Source organism: Girardinichthys multiradiatus, chromosome 18 (genome assembly GCF_021462225.1).
Source record: "Girardinichthys multiradiatus isolate DD_20200921_A chromosome 18, DD_fGirMul_XY1, whole genome shotgun sequence".
Classification (NCBI taxonomy): domain Eukaryota; kingdom Metazoa; phylum Chordata; class Actinopteri; order Cyprinodontiformes; family Goodeidae; genus Girardinichthys; species Girardinichthys multiradiatus.
Genome location: NC_061810.1, coordinates 44,953,429 through 44,969,170, shown reverse-complemented (window position 1 = coordinate 44,969,170; position 15,742 = coordinate 44,953,429). Strand labels below are relative to the sequence as shown.

Below are 15,742 nucleotides of genomic sequence, written 5' to 3'. Positions count from 1 at the left end.
AAAAATTAACCGGGATTTACTCCTTTGTGTAAAAACATTTTGAAGAACAAAAACATGGAGTCACGGCCCAAAATGAAGATCAGACTAAATGTGATTCAACCTTTTTTCTTCTGAATGAACTCCAACATTACAGTGAAACTACGAAAACAGACAATAATTCAGCTGTAAGAACATTAAACCTCCGCTTTAATACTACAGACAGTTACACCTGCCCATCATCTCAATACCACAGTCAACATCATCACAAAAAAGGCTTTCATTAAAAATACCCACATTTTGGTAAGTTGCACATTTTTGTTCATATTATTTCAATTCTGCTGAGGATTTGTGCAGTTATGGATCGTGATAAACATCTATCTTTTTTAAACAGGAAAATATATTCCTAATATAAAAGCTTAATGCATCTGTACATCAAAGATATCAATAAAGAGATCTGAACTTGAGAAAACAATCCAGTCCTTCAGCAGAAAAATCAGCTTAGACATTCATATTATTCATTATTATTATTAAGAAAATCATGACCTGAAAACATCACAGTGGTAAACAACAAACCACACTATGGTATTCCCATTTTAAAGCATTAAAAACATCCTGAAATGTGAATGACCATCTCATTAAAACTAAACGCTCCCAAACGGACATCGCAAATTAAAATGAATGCATGCATTTAAACATTTTACTTAAAACCCAATAAGCAGATTTTATATTCAGCTTATCCAGCAGATGTGTTCTTCCTCTGGATTATGTGCATCCTCAGAAGAATCTGTCACTTTAGAGATGAGATGAAGCAAACAATAGATCTGCAGTGCAGATTCAAACAATAATTCAGCTAAAGTCTGAATAACAGATGATTTGATTTCAGCTTTGCTGTCAGTGCAGCTCCTCTGATGGTGCTTGGTCAAACGATAAACTCTGGGTATACTTTGGTTTTATAGTGTTTTTAACCATCACATCTGAAATACAAACAGTTTAACAAACAAATTCAGTGAAAGCCTGAAATCCCAACCAACACACGTTTTAGTCTTTTGACGTCAGTTTCAAGTGATTTTCCATAAGACAAAAGGAGAAAAGGTCAGCTCCATGTTGATGAATCCACAGGTTCAGAGCATCTTTATGGATCCATCATGAGTAGGGGCTGCAGTTCAGTTCAATCCAGCCAATCACATCACTCGCTGACGAAGAGTCCCGCCTTCTTCAGCTTTGCAGCCTGTCTCGTCGGTTCCTGGCAACAATGGACTGAGCTCTGAAACAAATAACAAAATTCAATCAAGATTCATATTCCTCACTACTGTAACCTGGCAGCATATTTGTTTGTCATTCAACATCTTTTTATCTATAATAAATCAAATTTACCTGCTTTGGTCATTGTTCAATGCATTTGTAATTTTTTATTCAACACTTCAGTAATGGGTATGCACAGTTTCTATTACAATATTGATCACACAGTGATAAGAAATTCATCCTTTGTTCAGATCTGTCTGCTTTTATCTGTCATTCCTGTTTGTGTTCTGAAAAACCAAATGCATCAACTGGAAACTGGTTTTCCTTGATAAATTTAACCCAACATAAAAACTGTTAAAACAGAAAACATTCTTTCAAAATTTTTTATTTCTGTTTTGAGTTTTAGCTAAACATGCTAAAAGGCAGCAGTCTATTAGAAAACGTATTCTGCCAGCTGCATGAGTCTCTGTTTAGCAAAATGAGTAAAAACCCAAATAGAAACAGCAGAATAATCTGATTTAATTTTCTTTTTATAAAAAGACAAACAGTGACATCTACTAGTGATTTATTACAAAAGCAATGGGATTGACATTTCAAGCTGAAATACTTTTAAACCATGAAATTACCAGATTAAAGTTCAGATCGAAGCCTGTTTCTTTAATTGTCAAACTAGGCACAAAGGTGGTTCTGTGAGCTCAGCTGCAAGATGAAATAACCAGAATAAAACCAGAACAAAGCACAAGTGTTTCTTTTCATTCAGACAGAAGATCACCAATTAGTGGAATGCATGACTTTCATTTGTTTTAATGCTTTTCCAGAGTTTCCTGAAACCCAGTAAATCCAGCAAAGATTGTATCTACCTTGCATCTCTGCTTCCATCTTGATATCGTTTCCAGATGTGGAGTTCGGATGGCTGAGGTTGTTCAGAGCTGCCTCATCGTTGGCTGCTCCGCCAGCAGCATTCATTTTGACCTGATCCAGTTTGGCCGTGCTTCTCTTTCCATCCACGGTATCCATCTTTACCAGGCAGAGGGTCTGCAGCAGCCCCACGGTGTCAAAGTTTTCTCCTGAGCATTCGCCGCGCTTCTTTAACATCTCCAACACCTGCAGAGAGAAAATACACACGTTCAAACAAATGTTTAAACAAAATACGACAGTGTCTGAATTATTCCAACATACAGACAATCCAATTTATTTACAAAACAGCAGCTAAAAATATGAAATAACTAGTGATTGTCTTCTGCTCATCTGAGATCAGGCTTTAAAGGTAGCAGACATACCCAAACATCCACGCCAGCAATACTTCAAAGCTAGATCCAGACGGATCCCAAGGTGCTAACAGGCCAGGAGGGTTTTATCATCTGCCCAGCGAGTTCTGGGTCGGGCCCAGGGTCTTTCCTCTATAGGAAAACCTCCAAATATCTGGGATCAAAGTATTTCAGACATGTGGAAAATTTACTGCAATGAATTTAGACCAATTTCCTCTTCAAGCTCAGCCTCTTCACTCTGACGGACCGGAGCAGCGTCCTCGTTACTGCAGACGAATCCTACATTCCACTGTCAGTCTCCTGCTCCATCATACCACCACTCACAAACGACACTACAACATAGTTGAACTCCTGTTTTAAAAAGAGATTCACCTCCAACAAAGGAGCACTGGAGTTTACATCAGCCTCTAATTCTCTCTGAAATAATTTATTTAGTTTGTCTTTGCCTGAGCATTATTACCGTCCAAATTCTGGAGCAAACAGTAATGAGTTTCATGATGAAATGTTCTGATCCCAGGATAAGGTCAAATTAGACGCTCGGGAAAAGGTGTAGTAAACACACCTTTATGTACTTGTATGACTTCAGCTCGCTGATGTTCTCCTCCATGTAGAGCATGTACAGAGAGAAGTCATCCCATTGGCCATCAGGGGAGGGCAGGACGCTCACAGTGGGAAGTGACTGGTAGGTTTCCAGGAATCGGGCGTGTCCCTGGCTGAAGAAGGGGCGGAGACTGGCATAGATTACCACTGGCATCAGTGCGATGAACACGGCCAAGTTCACGCCACTGGACAGAGAAATAAACAAAGAGGCTACAGTCTGATATGAAAAGAGAGGTTATAAACCTGCAGAGACCCTAAATGATCACAAGAGAAAAACAGACAGTGAATGAAAACCTACCCTTTGTCTTTTTATCACCTTCCATTGACATACTGAACAAAGCAGTTAGACAGCAACTAAAAATTTCTGGATCTGTCTTATTGGGCAACTTTTAAGAGATTTTACAGCAAGTAATAAGAGCCAAGCAGCACATGTTTTAAAGTGGAACCACACTGATGATTTGCATGCTATTCAAATCTACCCCAGAGAGCTGGAGTGATGTTGCTGATTCATTCTCATTGGATTTATTGTTCTATTTCTATTCACAGGGTGGCTACACACTTTCCTTACAAATTCTTAACCTAGGATATAAGAAAGGAATAGAGGAAAGAAGGACACAGAGAAAGAAGGATGGAACAAAAAACACATTGGAGGAAAGAAGGAAGACGACAAGAAGAAAAAAAGCAAAAGGACCCCAGAAATAAAAATCAGAAGGAGACAAAGAAGGAAAACATGGAGCATCCAAAGAAGGATTTAATAAAAGATACATGTACACAAAGAAGGAAGGACACAATGAAGGAAATTAATGAATGAAAGATGGAAGGAAACAAGGAAGGAAACACAGAAGGAAAACATGGATGGAATAATAAAGGACAGAATGAAGGAAAAGCAGTCAGACAGAGAGACAAGGATTGAAGTAAGGAAATATCTTTTACACAACGGAATAGGGAATAATTGCTGGGAATACAAATATTTTCCTGTATTATTAAACTTTTCACACTTATCCAGACCAGAAAAATACTAAAATCAAATCAGACTACCAGACCATGTATGAACTCTGTATTTATATTCACTGTATAGCTCTTCTGTGCAGCTGAAATAGTCTTTAAAAGTGCTTTATAAAAATAAATGAAAATGAAATGAACAAGAAAAATCTGTATATTCATTAAAGTGTACGTAAAAACTTACCGGAAAAGGACTTTAGACATTAATCTTGTAATTTTTGAGATTGTTCTGAATATTTTGCTCCTCTCTCTCCAGCTTCATTCGATTACTTGTTTCTAGGATGACCCAAATATGTCTTTATACCATATTTTCAGCATTGAACTTTTATGTTATCAAGTTTAAATCATTGAGACAAGTTAAACTGAATGACTTAATTAAAATGATCGACAACTTGGGGCCGCATTCCTCTGACTGATATTTGCAGCATTTATATTTTTCCACACATCTGCATGCATCTTTATGATTTTGTAAAGAAAGTAAAATTTAATGCTCTCAATGATCTTGTTTCTCTTATAAACAATGCTGCACTTTTATCGTGTAGTACTATAATAATGAGAAGGTGATGTTGTGCACAGCAGACAGTTTTTAGTCCTACTTTATATTCACTCTATCAAATTTCCAACAGTGCATGCCTGAACAATGATACAGAACCATCAGTAGACCTGCAGAAGCATTAACAAAAAAAAAATACCTGAGCAGAGAGAAGACTCCCACAGCAATGAGCTTACACTGAACCCTCTCAGGGATGCTGGTGTCGTTGACAAGGAGGCCGACACGCAACGGGCAGCCGAACTCGTCCGTGACGGAGGCCAGCCGGAGGTAGTAACCCAGGTAGAGGCAGGCACAGAGCAGGGTGACCAGAGTCAGGCCGCGGCAGAGCAGGTAGTACAACAGCAGCACCCGCGAGCAGCGCTTGGTCATCATGAACCTCTCCACCAGCGGGTAGTTGAAACATCTCTCAGTGTGGTCGCTGGGCAAAGGGAGAGAAAGAAACTGTAACTTCCTTCAGATGAAACTGTTTTTTCATGTGATAGTAGATAAGCTTCTTTAAAACTGAACATAATTACTGATAAAACATAAGTTCATTCATGTAAATTATCACCTGGGGTTTAAACAGTCTAAAATATGAATTTCCTGTATTTTTTGTTGTGGCTGAGTAGGTCACTCTCCTCAGACATCTCTGCAGATTATTAACAGATTTAAACACATTTTCTTAAACTGTAGCTCTCACTTGATTCTAAACAATAGAATGATGCATGGAGGCATATAATGTTAAAGTTTTAGTGAATCACTACTTGTCTGTGCAGGATGAAGTCCCTAATGTTAATTCAAAGCAGCTTTAAACCATCTCATTTCTTATCGTTTTGCAACATTTTAGAAGAACCACATAAAATGGTGTAAGATACAGAAAATAACTGAAATCATGAACTGATTTTTGGTTTGTAGAAGGTTTTTGCCCAAAGAGTCACAAGTCACATAATTGCTTTGCAGATGTAAATGCTTTACATTGGGCTTTTTAGTGTGTTTGCCTTTATGAATATGTAAAACATGAGATAATAACCTAAAACCACAAATTTATGGGAGGAGGATATGAAAATGTAATTTCTTACCACATGTAATGCAATTTTAAACCTGATACATGTTGTGCCATGTTAAATAACTCGATTTGAATTGAGGGATATTCAAATCAAGTGGGGAGGGGGGGTGTTGCCGAAGGAGTTGTCGGAGTGTGTGCCGGGGGGGTTGTTTGAATGAGTTGCCGGAGGTAAATACAGCTGTTAAGAGCTGCATTCCAATAAAAGTCTGGGGATGGCTGTAAGCTTTTCTAGGTTTTATAATTGATATTTTATGGGTTATTTGTAGCTTTTAGTATTTTCATGTTTTTTAAATTGTTTTACTGTTGTTTTGTAAAGCTTTAAGATATTTATATAAATGCAATTTATTATTATTATTATTATCTCCAACTCCAGGCCTTCAAACTTCATCTTTCTTCTACAATTGCTCTGCTCTCTGAAATCCTCTACTATGACAGCCAGAAGTACACGTAATTTCCTCATTCAAATATGACGGTCTGCACCACTTTTGCACCTGTTATCCACTGCGCACGCAATCTACAAAGATTGCCTGCAACACGCCCACTTATTGCACATGCAATTCTGTTTTGCACAAACAATTTAATGCTTTTATCTGGAGTCTTTGAAGATCCAACCGTTTGTGTCTTAGATTGTGTCCCTTATTTATGAAGTCATAAATAAGTGAGTAATGAAGGCCAAACTGAACACAGACTCAAACCGCTGCTGGGCTTAAGGTACACATAAGGTTTTCTGCAGGTGAGTGTACCTATCTGAGGTGGGCAGTCCTGGGGTCGCCAAATGCTTGGCCAGAGTGACGGCACGGTTGTAGCACCGATCCAACTCCTCCAAGATGAATGCGAGGTCCGACTGCAGGAGGGGCGCAGCTGAAAATCTCCAGAACAAGGCGGGGGAGTACATCAGCAACGCCACCAGCAGCAGGATGTAGGGAAAGAACTGAAGAGTCAAGATGAGGGTGAAAGATTAACAGTGAGTGTTTTATCATTGCAAAGAAGTCCAGGTTTTTTAGATGAAATCCTGCAGACTGACTTGAGCCATGCAGTAAGACTGACCTTCCTATTCACACATAACCCTAAAATGATGTTGAATTGACACAATGACCCTAAGAAGTAACTACCAACTGTTGTATTTGCAAAAAACACATATGGTTCATGTTTAAGATCTAATTTCCATTAACAAACTTTAACTTTTTTTTTTATTATTACCGATATTTTACATTTAATGCTAATAAAACATGAACTCTCCTCAGCAAAATTAGAGTATAGCTTCCTTACTTAGTAAAAAAAACAACAACACTTTAATCATGAAGAAATAAATAGATATTTTTGACATATTGGATTTCAAAGCAGTGAGATCAAGTACGGACCCGTTTAAAAAACGTTCTGAAAATTTGTGAAATATAAATAAAAACAGATTAATTCGATTGCTTTACAACTGGAAATATTAGAAAGACAAGTTCCTAAATGTTCAAACTGAACTCTCTTGTTCTTTTAATAGGGATATACTTTCCTTATGATGCAGCAATAAGACTAATTAGACTAATAAGTCTAACACAGCAATAGGAATGTGAACAGACAAACACACCCGTAAGCTTCAAACATGTCATTAGAAAACTTTTCCACCACACCCTTAAATTCATGCAACACAAGCTGTCTGACAGCACAGCTTTTAGATTTTAAACCATTAAGAAAATTAACAACTTACATGTAAGATCTTAGATTTTTATCATTTTATAGTATATGTATTTTGTCATATTACAACCACAAACAAAAAGGAAAATGTTTTTTTCAATGTTAAACCATGGGGATGGTGTGTTCAGGGTGATGTGCATTTAGCTTTCTGCCAAAAACAGTGTTTAGCATTCAAGCCGAAAAGTGGTCGAATCTTTGGTCGAATGTGGCCAGAGGACTTTCTACCCCGTGCTTGCTGTGTCCCCTTCATTTCTTGTGGATAACTTCAAATAGGACCTCTTATGGCTTTCTTTCAAGCATGGTTAACCATTTGCCCTCTTCCAATAAGACCAGATTTGTGGACTGCAACTGTCAACAGATCCTCCCACCTGATCTGGATCTCTGCAGCTCCTCCAGAGTTAGCATGGGTCTCGTGGCTGCTTCTCTGATTAATGCCCTTATTTTCTGGTCTACCAGGAAGATTGACAACCGTTTCTTTGTGGGTTTTCAGTTTTGCTATGCTCTTTTCGTTTTCCCAATATGTATTGAATAATTCCCAAGTGAGATGTTCAAAGATCAGGTTCCTCATGTACGAAGCGTGCAAATGCACAAAAAACCGCATTGTTTTACACACAACTCAGCATGTACAAAAATGAAAGTTGCATGAAAGTGTATGGAAATCCACCCAAATTTTTGAGCTTCCGTGAAAATATGCAGCAGCCAGACAAACCTTTTCAATGACAATAACAAACTACAGAGAACTAAAACACTGAAAGAAGCCTCCATCCATCTTTATTTAATTCATGCAGCATCAAACCCGATGTTTTTGCATGAGTTTGAGCTTTTACTGTTTAAACCCGAGGGATGAAACTGAATCATATTGGGCCTCATACATTAACGTACCACACCTCAGAAAATAATGGAAACAACCTCAGTTGGTTGTAAACTGTAAAACTTCCTGTTTTTTAATCACCTGTAGATGTAGTTGCGCATCAGTCTGTGCACTGAGGGGCATAAAAGGCATGTGAATCATTTAAGGGGCACTTTCATTCTCACTGAAAAAGATAACTATGGGTCGCGGCGCTGATGGTGTAGGGGTTAAGTGCGCGACCATGTACAAAGGCTACAGTCCTCGAAGCGGCCGTCCTGGGTTCGAGTCCCGGACCCGGCGACATTTGCCGAATGTCTCCCCCTCTCTCTACCCCTCTTTTCTGTCTGCCTACTGTCAAAATAATAAAAAAATAAAGGCCACTAGTGCCGAAAAAATAAAGAAAACTGTGTCGGATCAGCAGATTATTTCCAAATAAGTCAAGTTTGATGATTGCAGCGGTGGACAAGCTGTAGACAATCACGTCTGTAAATAGCTGCATAAAGTTGTGTGTAACTGTGGAACGATGGCAGCTTTGGCACAGCTTGAGGACATCCCCAATGGAAGAAGTCGGAGGCAGCATTTTTATTCAGCCCTGGTTTAGATTGCCCAGGGCAATTTTTTGGAGCTCTTCATGGAGCTGACCTCAGTGTTACAGAGAGAAACCAGGAGGAGCTGTATGTCGCCAGTGCCAGAAGTACACTGTGGTCCTTTCAACCAGAGCTTTTCAGAGGGAGCTGGCTGACAGGTCATGAATTTAACAGTCATCCCTGAGCTGGGCCATGCCAACCATATGGGACGACCTCATCCGTATGTTGCTCAGATATATAAAGTTCCCCTAAAGTGTGGCTCTCATTTGCAGCGAGGAGCCGATTTCTGAGTGTCATCAGAGCTATGGTCTGCACTCATACTGTTATAAGACCCCATCTGTAAGTGAACATGCATTTGTGAATTAGACGCTAAACGCAAATTAACTACTTAAAAATCACACAATGTGATTTTGTGGATTTTTGTGTAGATTGCGTCACTCACAGTTGAAGAGTACCTGATAAAAGCTGATAAAAAGACTTCTACATGCTCAGCGAGTGGGAAAACTTGCAAAGTTGGCAGTGTATCAAATACTTGTTCTTCCCATTGCATGTGCAACCTATTTGTGATGCGCAACTGTGTCTCACAAATGCAAGGCACGGTGGCCTTCTCACCTCATGATTCCTATATACTATAATTATAATCGTAGTAGCTGTGTTGAGAAAAAACCTCAAGCAAGCTCTGTGCGCGATGGTTGGCTTTTAGGTGTTTTTTAAATTTATTTTATGGGAAGTCCTGAATGGCTGTTAAGGTTTAAAGTACTTCAAATAGGCGCCCAGAGGGCATTCTGATCACATGCCTGAACAACCTCAGACCCCACAAACTCCTTTCTAAAGTTTGTGGTTCTGCTGTGATTCTACGGGTTCTAGAGATGCATATATTTTTTTACAAGGCCCTGCAATTTGCTCCTGTGTTAAAACCTGTGAGATTTATATAATCTTCATCTCTAGGTAAATCCTCTGTGTCACAAAACTTTGGCAGAACAAGAGTCTGATGATGGTGTCTTAGTCTGGACTAGAGGGACACGTTTTAAACAACAAATTAGTGTATGTGTGTTTGTGTGTGTGTGTGTACCTTGTGAAGCCACAGTGGTATAGTGTGTGTGTGAACCGCTGCCCAGCAGTATGAATCCACATAGCCAGCCTGTTTCCAGGAGAAGTTGGTGGGAGAAAAACAACTGATCTGAGTACCTGGAATAAAAAAGTACAAAAACAAAAAAAGTAAGAGTCAAAAGCCTTTTAGAGTAAAACAATAAAATAAAATGTAGAATTATTTATTATTATATACCTCTTTGGCTTAAAAATATATTTAAACATCTACTCTTAAACAATGCTAGTAAATTTTTTACTTAGCATATTTGCAGAATTGCTGCTTATTACACATATTTACTTGTGTTTCATATACGTTCATCAGAGGATAAATTAAATAACTTCTTTATGACAGTGTTTTTAGTTTTAACTATTTAATCCAAGCCGAGGCTCCTGAAACTCAGGACATGAGCCAGTGTCGTGTCTACACCTAACAGACAACATGAAACTGATCTAGTCTTTTGTTACAAGCCGCATATCACAAATACATATTTTTTCCCATTTCATTACCTGAATCTAAGAAAACACAGGTGTTACAGACAGATCAGCTAATAATGCAAATTTGTCCTGATTAGAAGCAGAGGATCTGATCTGACTCACCCACTGAGACCTCCTGAGCGAAGGCCAGCGAGATGAAGAGGAGGGGCAGCCCAACAGTCACGCAGGTCACCATCTTGTCCACAGCCAGCTCTGTTCGGATGTTGCGGTATCGAGCCTGGTCTGGCTCCTTCAACAGAAAGTCGGTGAACACATACTCTGTAGCCACGTGGGCGATAGCCATCTCTCCTCTCTGAATTTATCTAGACAACAAACAAACATCTGATTCGTGATGCCTGAGTTAATTTCCATCTGATACATTTCTCTTATGCCAGTTTCTCTAATTAAATTTTGAAGCAGCGAGTTAGATAATCAGCAGGTCGAACATAACAACATTTTAACATAATATTCACTTATAGTCTTCGGTTTTATATTCTGTAGTTTAGTTTATTCCCAGCAATTTCTGCTCAAAGGTCATGCATACTGTCACATATATTTACATTGTGGGAGCAGAGCATTTATCTCATTCATACCTGGATGGGACTGATTGAGTCAGATTAGCCTGTTGGACGTTTACCTCAGAATTGTGCAAAAATAAAAGCCATCCTGAGAGGTTTTATAAAGCTTCAACTTTCAAAAGTGCTACAAATTGTCACACTGCTCCTTTGGTTAAAGTCCAGTAAATGAGATGTAAGAGAAAGCCCCAGAGGGACCAGAGTGTTCTCCTGCTGAATTATATTGCTTTGTACACTGGGGCACAGTCAGGGAGCACACCCAAACTGTCTTATTGTAGGAACTTGAAGCATTAAAGGGGACATATGCAAAATCCACTTTTTTAGCCCTTAAATACATTTTGTTGTTTACTTGGGTCTGTAGGAGTGATGAAAAGTTGAATTTAGTCTCTCCGGGCGTTGCGTAAATATCTTTTTTATCCTGTTTGGGTCATATCTTTCAGTCCGTTCAGTTTTCTCTATCATCGGTTACATCACAGTATTTGCTGCGGAACAGCTAAACAAGGTCATGGACTTCTGGGTGATCGATTTTGCACCATATCTTTTTCTTGCTGCGATTTTGTAGTCCAAGGTCAAGTATGTCCACGCTGAAAGAGTAAAAGTTTGGTTCGGTTGTTGGGTGTATTCACCCACACAATTCATTACACGTCCACCAGCATCAGAACCTCTTCGAAGTACCTGGTTAAATTTTATTTTTCATGGAAGAATGTTTTGTTTTTATGGCGTTAGATAGTTGTTATCAAACTACAAAAATGGCCAAACTGGTTAAAGTGGAGGGCTGTGTGACCTGGAGGGTGGCAGGGTGTGAAAAGTGCCTAAGAAGCATTTAAAGAGACGGCACCAAAACAACTTGCTCTCAGCCGCACCTCCAAACAGGCAAAAGAGGAGCCTGTGGAGCTACAGTTACAGAGTTCAGACTAAAGCATTGATGTTCAACTTTATATAGACTACAAATGAATGATTTAAGTGTGAAAAGGAAGGATTTAAAAACATGACATGTCCCCCTTAAGAGATCATTTCACTCCAACTACAGGGCCATGCCAAACTCTTGAAACACAACCCCACATCATAATCCCCTTTTTGGATCTCACACAGAATCAAAATAAACATTTAAACTACATTAATATAAGTTTAATAATGAATATGTTTCATTATTTGGCAGGAGTAGGGAAGGAATTAGATCATAATATTCATTTTTTTCTTTAAGTTTTGTACAAATAAAGTGAAATTTTGGTATTTTTGACATTCCCCCAAAATAAGCTGTAACATTTTTTATGGTAGCAGCAACTATGAGTTTCTCAGACAGGCAGAAGGTGATGAATGGATGGATGGCTTTAGCACTAAAACTACTTCATAGGTCTCTTCAGATATAAATAACAACTTACCCACCTCACACAAACAGGGTTTTATGCAATAGATAGATAGATAGATAGATAGATAGATAGATAGATAGATAGATAGATAGATAGATAGATAGATAGATAGATAGATAGATAGATCTTGCCAGTTTCCCTCAATAATATTCAGTTGAGCAACTTCGTGAGGTTAAAGTGGTGAAGCATGAGACCAGGCTAAAAACAGCCCGTGACTGGCTTCAACATCAACACACATTTCTTTGTTTACCAGCAATTTCTTTGTTTAGAAGCATATTTGAAAAAGATTCAAATCACAAATATTTTTTGTTATAAATAAGAAGGTTACAACAAAAGATTGATTTGGAGGTTGGAACTATTCTTGCTACACCAACGTCACATAACTTTAAGAAAAATAAAGAGTGACAATTAAAAGAAACGTACCAACACTGTGTGTCTAACTTGGTGACTTAAGTGTCATTGTTGTGATGTGCCGAAAACGGTCGCTTCAGAAAATGAGATTTACTTGTTTTTCAGGACTAAGTGATGTGGCAGCACGGCGCTTCAGATGAACGAACAGCAACAACTTTCGAAATCACCTTCTTCCTTTAAGGCTCCAAACTTCTTCCGCCATTCTTACAAAACTGCTGCGTTCACGGATTCGCCGAAAATGTCGATTTTCCTTCGCTATGCTGCATTCAATGCAACTCGGTAATTTGTAATTTCAGCAATAAAAGAGAGTAATAGCGAAAACAAAAACTGCTTAATTATTCTAACTTAGAAATCAGGTTTAAATTAATCTGCAGAAGGTTCACAAAGGTTAAAGCTAATCAAGAGAGCAAAACATAACACTGTCGGATGCAAAAATCTAAGCATAGGCTCTGTGATGAAGAGGAAGTCCTCTATGAGAAAACTTGATGAGTGGTTTAATTTACCTGTGGGGAAGGAGATAAAAGAGAACAGGAGTAGAGACAATGAAGACAAAGAAGCGGTTTTCTTCCTGTTCATGTTTGACTGCGGACCAGGAGGGAGGTGCCGTTTGCAGCAATTAGCCTACAGATAGGTGGAGGAGCTGCTCCTCTGAAAGGAGGAGGGACGAGTTGCCTCTGTCAGGCAGCCAGGGACTGGGAGTTAGGTATGCCCATTAAGCCAGATTCTATACGTCTGGTGGAGGAGTGTTACATCTACCTCAATTGGACCTCCACCTGCCGACAGGTGTTGTACCTGGCGGCGGGGAGGGTCTTACCGCCAGAATGGCAATTTAAGTGCACATTTTAAAACTTTATGGACTGTGTCTTTTTCGTATTCATTGAATGTTTTGACTATATTTTGGGCCGGTCCGCTAATCCTAGAAAGCAACACCAGATGCCTTGAGGTGTGCTGTGCAGTGGTTTAGACCGCGGGGGGCAGCCGTCCTTTTGGTTTGCAGGTGGTGTGGGTGCAGTGGCATGAGTGTTTTTTTTTTAATTCTTGCTGTGACTGTGTGCTGTGTGGAGTCCTGGAGGAGGAAACCTTGCCTGATCTAGCCTTGGATGTTTGTTTAATTTGGTCGGGATTCCGAGTCCCTCTTAAACGTTTTTAAAGTAAATGATTTATAAATAAATAGACGTTTTCTATACAGTTTAACGATTCTTGTGCATTATTCTCTGCCTCACTTTTTTATTACAAGTAAAATAAACAGATATTAAGACATATTTCACAAATATGTTTAATATGTCCATTATTGTTGTTATTATTAGAAATAACTTTATTGTCCCACAGTGGGAAAATGCAGGTGTGTCAGCAGCTAAGTAAAAGACAAATGGAAGCACACAGGTACTCACAAACGTAAAAAACTAAAACGATCAAAAAGTAAGAGTAGACTGTACAGTAAAGGAAAAAAAAAATACAACATAAGAAAAATAAATACTGTACAGTTATTAAAAATGTCATACTCATGAATAAAATGTGTAACTTTGGAGAGTGACTTGAAAATGTACAAAAAGTATTATAAATGATAAAGTAAAGACGTGTAACAATAAACTTTTTAGTTTGTGCTTATATTTCATGGAGAAAAAAATACTTATAATTTGTAATATATTTTTTACTCTTAATCAAACGTAATAACTATAAAAGTTGTAACGAAAATGAGCTTCTGAAAGCCTCTCTGGTCAAAGGATTTTTCTGCAAAATCAATATAAACATTTGAAATTCTAATTTGGACTTGTGAGCTGTAATTTTAACTTCTAAATCAAGTAAAATATTAATTTCTTTCTTTGTGTTTAAATTTCTTACAGTCCCTAAAGGCAGCAGCTTCTAACCGTCTACCCATGAAACGTGCCAAAATTTATGTTTGGAGTTAAATATATAGTAATTACAATTGCATAGGCGGTCCACACGTACATGGGGAGTTCTGATTTTATGCAAGAGAAATCTGTGAACACTCAGTTGGTGCGGAAATATCTGAGGAATGAAAACCAAAACCATTTTGATGTTGATGTTAGTCAGTCGCGATGGATTCTGGGCATTCTCGCTGTGCCCTCTGTGGTCCTCCGAAACTTCTCGGAGCTGCATCAAGTTGAAATAAATCACCATACTTTTGTCGGAAGTTCTAAAATGAGATTTTCAAAATAAAACTCAAAAAGTGCAACAACAACAACAACAACAACAACAACAAAAAGTCACGCAAATGCAAGTTCCATCTAAAGGGGACGTGTTGTGGTCACTTCGAGAAAAATAAAACAAGATAAAATCAAATACTTTTGATTTTAGTTTCCATGTTTGAAGACTGAAAGCAACAATGCCTAGAGTGATTTAAAATGAAAATTGACCAAAAAAGCTGAAATACAACATCATTCATAAAGTCAAATGAAAGAAATAAAGGAAATAATTTTATTTTCTTAATAAGGTGGAATCAAACAAACCAGCTTTGGCAGATAGACAAATATGTCTAAAACTTGCGGACAAAATAATTACTTTGAGATGGTTGTGGTGCAACATCTGTATTTTTGTTTAGGAAGAAAACTCAGTTGACCTTGTTTTCAACATTTGACAATTTTACTTTTTTTCTTAGAACTGAAATATTTTGACATAGAAAACAGTCCCCAATTAAATGTGTACTGATGTCTATACTCATTTTAAAGTAAAATAGTTGTTTATTGATGTTGTTCAGCCTGTCCAGGGTGTACCCCGCCTCTCGCCCATAGACTGCTGGAGATAGGCACCAGCTCCCCCGCGACCCGCTGTGGAATAAGCGGTAGAAAATGACTGACTGAAGTTGTTCAGTTTATGCCCCTCTTCTGTGCTAAGTGCTTCATTTTAAGATTTTTCTGTTGTTGTTCCTTATAGTGGTCCGGAAAGTTTGCCTTTTGGTTTTGTGTTTTTATTTACTTTTTTTTGTAGGTATTTAAAACTGCTGTTGTCGTAATCAGTTTATTGAAAACTTTTGATCTTGACAATTTACG

General features: G+C 38.3%; 1 protein-coding gene across 4 annotated transcripts; it reads right to left on the bottom strand.

Moving 5' to 3' along the window:
* Positions 1-169: 169 nt before the first annotated feature.
* Positions 170-13,301, bottom strand: LOC124883650 (pannexin-1-like). Of its 4 annotated transcripts, none has more exons than XM_047390839.1 (8): positions 13,235-13,301; positions 10,499-10,698; positions 9,885-10,000; positions 6,433-6,620; positions 4,784-5,062; positions 3,052-3,274; positions 2,082-2,325; positions 170-1,243 (listed from the first exon to the last, which is right to left on the bottom strand). In XM_047390839.1, exons 2-8 carry the CDS (start codon positions 10,677-10,679, stop codon positions 1,161-1,163), a joined length of 1,314 nt encoding a protein of 437 aa, XP_047246795.1. In that variant the 5' UTR covers positions 10,680-10,698; positions 13,235-13,301; the 3' UTR covers positions 170-1,160. The 4 variants fall into 4 exon arrangements, with proteins under 4 accessions (XP_047246795.1, XP_047246794.1, XP_047246792.1 ...); XM_047390838.1 differs by lacking the exon at positions 13,235-13,301 and adding an exon at positions 12,899-12,980; XM_047390836.1 differs by lacking the exon at positions 13,235-13,301 and adding an exon at positions 12,744-12,959.
* Between the last annotated feature and the right edge of the window lie 2,441 nt (positions 13,302-15,742).

What these genes read in the sequence shown, in the direction of transcription:
- LOC124883650 (XM_047390839.1), bottom strand. Translation starts at nt 10,679, where the DNA reads ATGGCTATCGCCCACGTGGCTACAGAGTATGTGTTCACCGACTTTCTG. An exon ending in AGTCATACAAGTACATAAAG is followed by an intron (nt 2,326 to 3,051) that starts GTGTGTTTACTA and finishes TTCTCTCTGCAG; the next exon opens with GTGTTGGAGATGTTAAAGAA. An exon ending in GATGGAAGCAGAGATGCAAG is followed by an intron (nt 1,244 to 2,081) that starts GTAGATACAATC and finishes TATTTGTTTCAG; the next exon opens with AGCTCAGTCCATTGTTGCCA.